This window comes from Prosopis cineraria, unplaced genomic scaffold (assembly GCF_029017545.1).
Source record: "Prosopis cineraria cultivar Desert tree isolate PC_DT_omini unplaced genomic scaffold, ASM2901754v1 PC3, whole genome shotgun sequence".
NCBI lineage: Eukaryota > Viridiplantae > Streptophyta > Magnoliopsida > Fabales > Fabaceae > Prosopis > Prosopis cineraria.
In genome coordinates this window covers 39,300,933-39,310,716 of record NW_026555334.1, presented here as the reverse complement: position 1 = coordinate 39,310,716, position 9,784 = coordinate 39,300,933, and the positions used below count along the sequence as shown (strand labels likewise).

The 9,784-nt window shown below is 36.9% G+C and overlaps 2 protein-coding genes across 4 annotated transcripts; one reads left to right on the top strand and one right to left on the bottom strand.

Moving 5' to 3' along the window:
* Positions 1-396: 396 nt before the first annotated feature.
* On the bottom strand, positions 397-3,943 carry LOC129307036 (probable protein kinase At2g41970). 2 transcript variants are annotated; one of them, XM_054947890.1, is made up of 8 exons: positions 3,787-3,943; positions 2,271-2,484; positions 1,774-2,024; positions 1,557-1,683; positions 1,188-1,461; positions 956-1,088; positions 783-869; positions 397-683 (listed from the first exon to the last, which is right to left on the bottom strand). In XM_054947890.1, the coding sequence occupies exons 2-8, from the start codon at positions 2,368-2,370 to the stop codon at positions 558-560; spliced, it is 1,098 nt and encodes a 365-aa protein (XP_054803865.1). In that variant the 5' UTR covers positions 2,371-2,484; positions 3,787-3,943; the 3' UTR covers positions 397-557. The 2 variants fall into 2 exon arrangements, with proteins under 2 accessions (XP_054803865.1, XP_054803866.1); XM_054947891.1 differs by having other exon boundaries at positions 2,271-2,478.
* A 2,187-nt stretch (positions 3,944-6,130) lies between these two features.
* Positions 6,131-9,418, top strand: LOC129307088 (gamma-tubulin complex component 3). Of its 2 annotated transcripts, XM_054947952.1 has the most exons (3): positions 6,135-8,494; positions 8,608-9,046; positions 9,133-9,418. In XM_054947952.1, exons 1-2 carry the CDS (start codon positions 6,231-6,233, stop codon positions 8,891-8,893), a joined length of 2,550 nt encoding a protein of 849 aa, XP_054803927.1. In that variant the 5' UTR covers positions 6,135-6,230; the 3' UTR covers positions 8,894-9,046; positions 9,133-9,418. The 2 variants fall into 2 exon arrangements, with proteins under 2 accessions (XP_054803928.1, XP_054803927.1); XM_054947953.1 differs by lacking the exon at positions 9,133-9,418 and having other exon boundaries at positions 6,131-8,494; positions 8,636-8,799.
* Positions 9,419-9,784: the final 366 nt, after the last annotated feature.

Below are 9,784 nucleotides of genomic sequence, written 5' to 3'. Positions count from 1 at the left end.
TCTTTCTTCTCTTAAATATTGTTATTATATAACTTTTATTTTTTATCATTTTACTATACATGTTTAACTTTTTTTTATAAAAAAATGAATTGTAAAATAGTTTTTCCAAAAAATGAAAACAGAAATCAGGCCGTAAAGTCCATAAATACTCCCAGATATAATGCCTGCTGTCACAAGCGCTCGAGTCTTGAAGCAAATACCGGTTCACGTTTCTTAATCTCGAAAGAACTATACGGTCCCAAACCCAAACAAAAAAATCCATCCACTTGACCCATGGCCTGGGAAAAGAAGACGGCGATTTGTTCGCAACATTTTTTTGGGCTAGCAGTTTGTTCATAAGATCGGAGCTTTCGTCTTCCGATGAGGGAAAAAAAAAGTAATTTTAGCCATCATTAGTTCACTATTTAGTCATTGAAAACCATAATGAAGTGGAAGTCAAGGGGAGAATCATGAATAATACCATCTAGAACAATGAAAGAGCTATGATTAAAACTGAGGTTATTAAGTTACAGGTTGCACAAAATTTGATCACACTGATACTTTTGACGATGAGAACGTCAAGCGCCAGATTCAGGGCCAGCCGGCTTTGAATTGAGAAGTGGCTGCAGAGCTTTGACCACTATCGTCATGTTTGGCCGGAAGTCAGCTTCATATTGAACACAAAGCGCTGCAACCGCCGCTAACTACATTCACATCTCAAAAACCATGAAGAATCTCATTAAGTACTTTGTTTCAATTTTCTGAAGAGAAAAAGAAGGCTGACTGTTAGGAGAGGGGAGGACCTTAGCAACAGCCTTAGGCGGGTACTCATTGTTTAGCTTCTGATCCACACATTGTTTCACTTTGTCTTCACTCAGCCTTGGAGTTGCCTGTGGCAGTAAGAAACTTTAGCAGGTGGATAATTGAAATAGGGAGCCTCAGGTCACTCAAGACTGAGTGTTTGACCGTGACATACCCACGTTACAAGACTTTGTTGTCCCTTGGGCATTGTATGGTCCACTGGCTTTCTTCCTGTCAAGAGTTCCAAGAGCACCACTCCAAAACTATAGACATCGCTTTTCTGGGTAATCTGTCCAGTCATGGCATACCTAAACAAATGCGTTATTGCTTTTAGGTGTCTGTTGGATTGTGATTACTTGTTTCACTGCAAATAGGCAATCGGGAAGAAGGTAGAAATAGGGGCATACTCTGGAGCATGATAGCCAAAAGTTCCCAAGACTCTAGTTGAATGAAGCCGAGCTGCTGTGTCAGAACTCTGGTTTGTCAAGTTGAAATCGGCAATCTTGGAGTCGAAGTCATCAAACAACAAGACATTGCTAGATCTCACGTCACGATGAACTATGGACGGTTGACACTTCTCATGAAGAAACTCGAGGCCTTTTGCTGCGCCAAATGCAATTTTTACTCTCTGGTTCCAGCTTAGTGTTGGACCAGGTTCGGCCCCTTGTACTCCTTTCCTTCCTGCATCAGCCAGATTCCACTATTTAATCAATACAGAGAATTAAATTTTTGAAATAACTAATAATAAAGTTGTAGTTGCGCACTCTCTAGCCTACCATGTAAAACGTCATGCAGAGAGCCCCTGCTTGCATATTGATAAACCAAAATTCTGTTGGGATCTTCGAGACAGTATCCCATCAACTCCAAAAAATGGTCGTGCTGTAGTCTTGAAACTATAGATAACTGCATGATCCGTAGTGTCACAATACAACGTTTGAGTGCCAAAAAAATTGCTGCAATCGATTTACAATCTCAAATGAACGAGAGCCTCACCTGTGCTGTAAAATCAGAGTCAGATTCTGGAGAAGAATTGTTATCCAGCTTTTTTATGGCTGCATCCTGGCCATTTCTCAACTTGGCGTAGTAAACCCGGCCATAGGAACCTTCTCCAATCAAAGCATCGGAACCAAAGTTGCCAGTGATGCTATTTAACTCCTCCAGCGAAATAGCTGGCGCCTCAATCGATAAATCTTTCTGTGGACCGCCTGACTTGACAACATTGCTCTTTGGCTGTGTCCCCCCTCCTATATTAAAACATGGTTACTCTAAATTAGTAGTCATAACCTGGAAGAGGAAAGGCATTTCTCTGAGAGGTTTATGATATAAGATATACTGTGCTAAAGCATAATGCTTTTTCCTAATGAAATATAGACATTCAGTGCTCTCAAGGAGCGAATGATGTAAAACTGAGTCTGAACATTAGACGCACGAACCAATTAGGGGAAAAAATAGAACACTAGATAAGAAATAGAAGAACATGAGCATGATACCTCCTCCGCCACCATATGCATTGACCCCTCCAGGTGGTGCAGCGGATTGGTTTGAAGGTGGGCCAACGATCTCTTCCTCCGTGCCTCCACAGCACATCATACTTTAAAGTAGGGCTGCACAAAAGACTGGACAGGACTGGACTTTAACCTAACCCGGAGTCTGGTCCTTTTCATGAAAAGGACTGGGTTAGGTAACCCGTAGTCCGGTCTGGTCCTGTGAAAACTCGGAGATTAATAAGACTGGATTTGGTCCATAGGACTGGGAGACTGGTCCTGTTAGTCCAATACTCACTTGGCTTTTTTTTTTTCTTTTTTCTCTATGATGACCAATAATCTATTTCAACTTAACAAATTCAATTAAGATAATAAAAATACTTATAATCATAATAAATCCATAATAATTTCTAACATCAAGAAAATAATATTTTAGTTACAGTCCAAACTCCAAATGATTTAAATACATAACTTCAATAAAAAATTAGAGGAAAGACCAAAAATAGATCAGAGGAAAAAAATCAGCAAGAACAAAAGTAATAAAAATTAGCCCACAAACATGTTCCTTCAAAATTCGAACAGATCAAGATCAGAGTGCAAAGTGCAAGACAAGGGCTTGGGCTTTAGCGCACTGAAGAAATTGAGAATGAGAGCAAAGTTGAGTGAGTAGCTGAGACGCTAAGTGCTGTTGAGTAACAGTGTTGAGGTTTTTTTTTTGATCAAAGTGCAAAGTGCAAGGCAGGATTAAGACTTTTTTTTTCTAAGGCTTATTAATTAATAATTTATAAATTAATTTTAATTATATTAAAATAATTATATAGGACCAAACCGGACTACTTAGTCCAATGCTTGGTCTCTAGTCTGGTCTTGCCCCAAAAAATAAGTCCTATCTTTTTGGTCTTTTTGGTCCTATAGGACCAACATTTTACAGGACTGGACAGGACCAGATTTTCATGGGTCGGACCTGACAGAACGCGACCACGAGACTTTTACACAGCCCTACTTTAAAGTAGTCGAAGCAGGGGTCTCAGAGAGCCATTCTGAGTAAACGATGATCAATGAACAACCTGAAAGTAATAGATTAACAATTTTCCAAGCTCTCAATTCGTCTTTGGAATTGTTCGAATTGGACAGATCAAAATAAGGTAAGCCCTCATGTTGTAAACTTGGAGAAAAACGTGTGTCTGAGAACGAAAGGATTGAGGGAGGGGACGATTGTGATAAGATTGCAATAATGTTAAATCTTTTTATTCCACTAACGACGTTGCTTTTATTCTCCCATAATCATGAAATATAAATTCCCGGGCGAAAAGGCTTCCCAACCGACCATAAAATCAGAGAAGTAAATGTGGAAATTGGATACTCAAAATGTGTTTTTGCAATCATAACCATTGACAAAATTCCAACCAAACAAGAAAACAGTATCATAGAATCAAAACCTTCTCATAAATGAAATCCAAGAGCTGGTTGTCCAAAGAAAAGAGGAAATCTAAGCTAGAAAGAAGAAGAAGATTGCATAAACCTGTTCCTGATCAACCGAAAACGCTCAATGAGACCAGGTTGGAGGAGAGATGAGGACCTGGATCGCAGAGGGAGTAATAGGCCAAACCTCCGATGAGGTTTGTTTTGGGAAGGGTTATTTTTTCAATTTTCCTGGAAAGTCGGTTCGTTGAAGCAGAGTCTAACCGCTAAAACTAGAATACGGCTTTCTTCTTCCCTCGGACATTGCACGTCCTTCGCTTATTTCTACTTTAAAATTTTAATGCATCTGCTTTTGTTGCTCTAATCGGACGGTTCCCATCCCCACAGGGTGACTTCATGAGGCGGGATCCGTCCATGAGAATTCCTAATTCAACCTTGCTATTTGCCTCTGTTTCTGCTTAATTATCATGATGTAATTTTTTAACTGATTTCCCAGCATTGCGTAGAATTAGAGAATAATTAAGCTACCATATTTAGGATTTATGAACCATTTCTATGAATTTTATTTATATAATCAATTTTTTGTGCGCAAGCTATTTGAGAATAAAATTTATTGTTGATAAATTATGAATAACATTGTTTATCATAAATTTGTTTTTATAACACAGATAAATTTCAAGCCTATTGTATCTACATCCCATTGTTTTAAACTCTAAGCTTCCAGTTTGTATTTTTTTTTAAAAAAAAAAAACCTCTAAAGCTTGTTTGTTGGGTACGAAAGGGAGAGCTGAATTCTTTTTTTTTTTTTTTTGGACAATAGTGATTCATTCAACTCAAATGAGTTACACAGTTAGGGGAGTGCTGATTTTCAAGAGGAGTAAATTTCATAATTTTCATTGAATAAAATAGGCCTCTCGAAGGAAGGACTTGGGATTTTCGACTTAATTGGGGAGCTAAATCGTTGTTAGACTAAATTTTAATTATTCATGAGACCAAGTTCTAAGCTTTGTCACTTAGTGTGCTTGTATGTAATGCACAATAACATTGATATTATTATATTATTTATTTTGATCTTATTTATAATATATTTTTATAATTTTTAACTTTATCTTTATCTTTTTATTCTTATTAAATATTAAAGTACTATATTTTTAAAATATATATATATTTAATAGAGATAAATTTACAAATTTGTTTAGTTTCTAGATAGAGTTAATGAGGTTTGATTTTTTTAGTTTCAATAAAACATATTAGAAGTTACTTATAAATATTAAATAGCAACTTAATGCCTACTTTTGATCATCTAATTTTATGTAAAATTTCAATTTAATTGCTTAATTTTATTAAAAAAATTCAGTCATCTAACAATAATATTATTAATTTTAAATTATTATTTTTTATGCTAATAACTGTTATTTTAAAAAATAAATTTAACATATCAATATTTGAAAATATTATATTTTATGATTATTTGAAAATTTTAATGAAAGAATTTCTTGCAATGATGTTAGGGTTATGGATTAAAAAGACACTTTATAAAATTAAATGATTAAAATAAAATTTCATGCAAAGTTAAAAAATTAAAAATACATTTTAGTATAAATAGCATTATAGGATGGAATATAGATTTGACATTAGATATGAGTATTAAATTAAATTTTTTGGAACATTGTGCACATCTCATGAGTGGTGAACACCTTTACAGATTGAGATGCTTTTCATATTTTTTCTCAATATATTTCTTCACATCCAATCTCACCCATTCATTTAATCATTGTTTTAGTTTAATGGTGTGAAATTGCTAATTATAGCAAGAAAATAAATACAATATTTATTTAATGGTTAACATTGATAAGCATTATGGTCTTAACTTTAAAAGCATTTAAGTGATAATAGTAAATAATTTATTTATTTTGATGCGATAATTAGCTATCTCATGTTATTAAATCAAAATAATAATTAAATGAATAGTTGAGATTGGATATGAAGAGATGGATTGAGAGAAAATATGAAGATAATCCAAATCTGTACGTTTACCAGTTGTTTTAAATGATGTTTTACAATGTTATCAAGTAGTAATATTAACCAATAACTTAATTTCAAAAAAATGAATATTTAGCAATAAATATTCATGCCGTAAATTTTCCAAAAAAGCCAAAACTGGGGTAGAAAATTTTCCAAAAAAGCCAAAGCTGGGGTAGAAAGGTTTATTTATTTTTCTATTTATTTTTCGGGTACTGTTTTATTTTAATCGAATAGACATGCTTGCTTTATTGAATAAATAATTAATCTTCATTTGATTCTGTATTTTTTTTTTTATAAAGATGGAATCAACTCGATCGGAATTGCCATGGGATGAACAATAATCATCAGCGACCCATTATTACGTTTGTTTGGTTAGAGATGATCCTATTAATGCTTTTTTATGCATAAAAGTTAAAACCCTCATTTCCGCGCCCACGGAGAAAATAAAAAGAAGAGCACTCGCTTCAGTGTGAGAGTCCACAATTCTGCGAGGGGCTTTTTCAATTCACTCAATATACAATGGATGAAGAAGACCAGCAAAAGGTTGCAGATCTGGTCAGGGAGTTGGTACTTCGATTGCTGTCCCAGAATCAAACATCCGATTCAAGAAACGCAATCCCTAACTCCCACGAGTTTCAAAAGTCTCTTCGTTATGCATTTCGCATCCTCTCCAGCAGATTGATGCCCTCCGTTGCTCCAGACGCTGCCGCCATCGCGGAGTCCGTCAAGCGCCGCCTCGCCACTCAAGGTAGATCCGCTGAAGCCCTTACTTTTGCTGACCTTTACTCCAAATTTGCTTCAAAATCCGGTGTCAATAACAAATGGGCGGTAATTTATTTACTCAAAATTATATCCGAAGATCGGAAGAACTTGAAAACCCAATTAGATACTTCGGTTTTGTTGCCCAATTTGGTATTAACTGAAGGTGAGTCGGGTAAGGATTCAAGGATTTTGCATAGCCATGCTGCTCAGGATAAGGGATGGAATAACGGGGTTCTGTTGGTTACCAAGGATGCAGATAATCGTCGTGACATTGCTTTCCGGGAGTATGTAAATTTCGTTAAGGAAGAAAATGAGGTGTCCGAAGAGGTCTTGGTTAGGGATGTTTTATATGCATGTCAAGGAGTTGACGGGAAGTATGTGAAGTTTGATAATAACCTAGATGGCTATGTTTTGTCACAGTTGATTAAGGTCCCTAGAGCCACTAGGGCCATGGTGCACAAACTCTGTGAACTGGGGAAGTTGTTTAAAAAGGTTACAGGGTACATCTTGCAGATTACAGATCGACTTACAGCTGACGATGTAGGTACTGTGGGGCAGGCATTTTGTGCCGCATTGCAAGACGAGCTTGCTGAGTACTATAAGTTGCTGGCAGTGCTTGAAGTACAGTCTTCAAATCCCATTCCATTGGTATCAGACTCAGCTAGCTCATCAAATTATCTTTCATTAAGGAGGCTAGTTGTTTGGCTTGCAGAGCCAATGGTGAAAATGAGGTTAATGGCTGATTTGGTTGATAAATGTAGGGTTTTAAGGGGTGGTGCGATGACTGGCATGATTCATTTGCACGCCCAACATGGCGATCCGCTAGTTCATGAATTCATGGGGAGATTACTGCAACGAGTGTGCTCTCCACTTTATGAAATGGTGAAGCGGTGGGTTCTAGAAGGGGAATTAGAAGATTTATTCACTGAATTCTTTATTGTTAGCCAGCCAGTGAAAGCAGAATCTCTATGGAGAGAAGGTTACAGGCTCCATGCGGCCATGCTTCCTTCATTCATTTCACCTTCTCTTGCTCAGCGTATCTTGAGGACAGGCAAGTCCATAAATTTTCTTCGTGTTTGTTGTGATGATAGTGGTTGGTCTAAAGCTGCAACAGAAGCTGCCCCTGCCACAGGGGCTACAGCAAGAAGAGGTGGTTTTGGCTATGGTGAAACTGATGCTCTTGAATCCTTGGTTGACGAAGCAGCAAAAAGAATCGATAAACATTTGTTGGATGTAATATACAAGAGGTACAAATTTAAAGAACACTGTCTTGCAATTAAGAGGTACTTACTGCTTGGTCAAGGTGATTTTGTTCAATATCTGATGGATATTGTTGGGCCTGACCTTTCTGAACCTGCTAACACTATAAGCTCTTTTAAACTTGCGGGATTGCTGGAAACTGCAATTCGATCATCCAATGCTCAATATGATGACCCTGACATATTGGATAGGTTGAGGGTCAAAATTATGCCACATGAAAGTGGTGATAGGGGCTGGGATGTATTTTCACTCGAATATGATGCAAGAGTTCCGCTAGATACTGTATTTACAGAATCTGTGATGTCAAGGTACTTGAGAATTTTTAATTTTCTCTGGAAGCTTAGAAGAGTGGAACATGCACTTATTGGTGCGTGGAAGACCATGAAACCCAATTGTATTACTTCTCATTCTTTTACCAAGCTGCAAAATACTGTAAAATTGCAATTAGTTTCAACATTGAGGCGCTGCCAAGTTCTTTGGGTTGAAATGAATCACTTTGTTTCAAACTTGCAATATTATATAATGTTTGAAGTCTTGGAGGTATCATGGTCAAATTTTCTAAATGAGATGGAAGCAGCCAAGGATCTTGATGACCTACTTGCAGCACATGAGAAATATCTACATTCAATTGTAGAGAAATCTCTCCTTGGAGAGCGTTCTCAGTCCATTTACAAGTCTCTGTTTACAGTGTTTGACCTTATATTAAGATTCCGGAGTCATGCAGATCGGTTGTATGAAGGAATCAATGAGTTGCAATCAAGGTATAAGACCTTCGGTATCATCTCCATTATAATTTTTTCTGACTTTAAACAAGATTTTCCTAGTTTTACACATGCCTCTATCTTTGGTATATTTGACCACGTCTTTGATTCAGGATCATGGAATCCTCCTTTCTTGACCAGAAAAAATCACGAAAGAAAATAAACAGGACTGTGGATCATGATTCCTGGATTGCTGATGGCAGGAAAGCCCTAACTCAACGTGCTGGTGAATTTCTTCAAAGTATGGAACAAAATCTGAATGTGATTGCTGAGGAGTATTCATCATTTCAAGAGGAATTTGTTTCTCAGTTGCCTGTACAGCAGCATGTTGATCTTAAGTTCCTCTTTTTCCGTCTTGACTTCAATGAATTTTATGGGCGGTTGCGTCCAAGCATATAGGTCTATGAACACCAGGAGGTTCAGTTCAAAACATTGTTTCTGAGAAGACGAGCCATAAATATATGCTTTGCCACATGCTAGCCTCCATTGTGATTGACGGAGCAACTGTATCAGTACTTACCAAATGTTTCATTGTCCAGGAATGGATTATTGGTATGGTGGATTCTTTTCCTTTCTAATATACTATATCCATCAAAAATATTTAATTGTGGGATCTGACTCACTCTCTCTTCCTGCAGATGGTTTTCACTCCTTTCTGGTGTTTGCGTGGTAGCTTGCAATGAATGTGAATGTATTAATAGTCCGATTTGGTGTGAGAGGCGGGCAGCAGTATGCACACTAGTATCTGATATTTTATGATTTATTTGGCATTTCCAGCGGGTTTTGCATGCTAGGCAATTCAGTGATTGTACATCTGTAACATAGTTTTAGTAGCACTGGCTTGATGAAAAGAATGAGAAAAAATGTAGTCTTGGCATTACCTTCTATCTTTTCACGGTAATAATAGCTTCTCCCTGATCTTAAGTGCTAGGGTTTTGCCCGGGTGATTTAAAAAGAGAGCCATGTGTGGAGTGTGGTGAAGAATCGAAGTTACGCCTTGCTATAGGATCCTATTTGCGGGGAAAATGACCAGTTCTTCTCTGAAGAAAACAAGAATACCGTTGCAATTCAAAGTGCTTCATAAATGTTTCTGAATATATTGACAGAAAATGTAATTTGCATCGATGTAAGCTGAGACAGGGAATTGTAGAGTGGAATTCCTTGCCCTTCGGTCTTTTTAATTGTTGGCCGCATGTGAGAAATAGGCTGTTAGCAGAGTAATCTTTGTGACGTGTTTAAAGAGTAAGTTATACTATTTGGTCAAAAAATAAAACAAAAAAGCAAGTTATA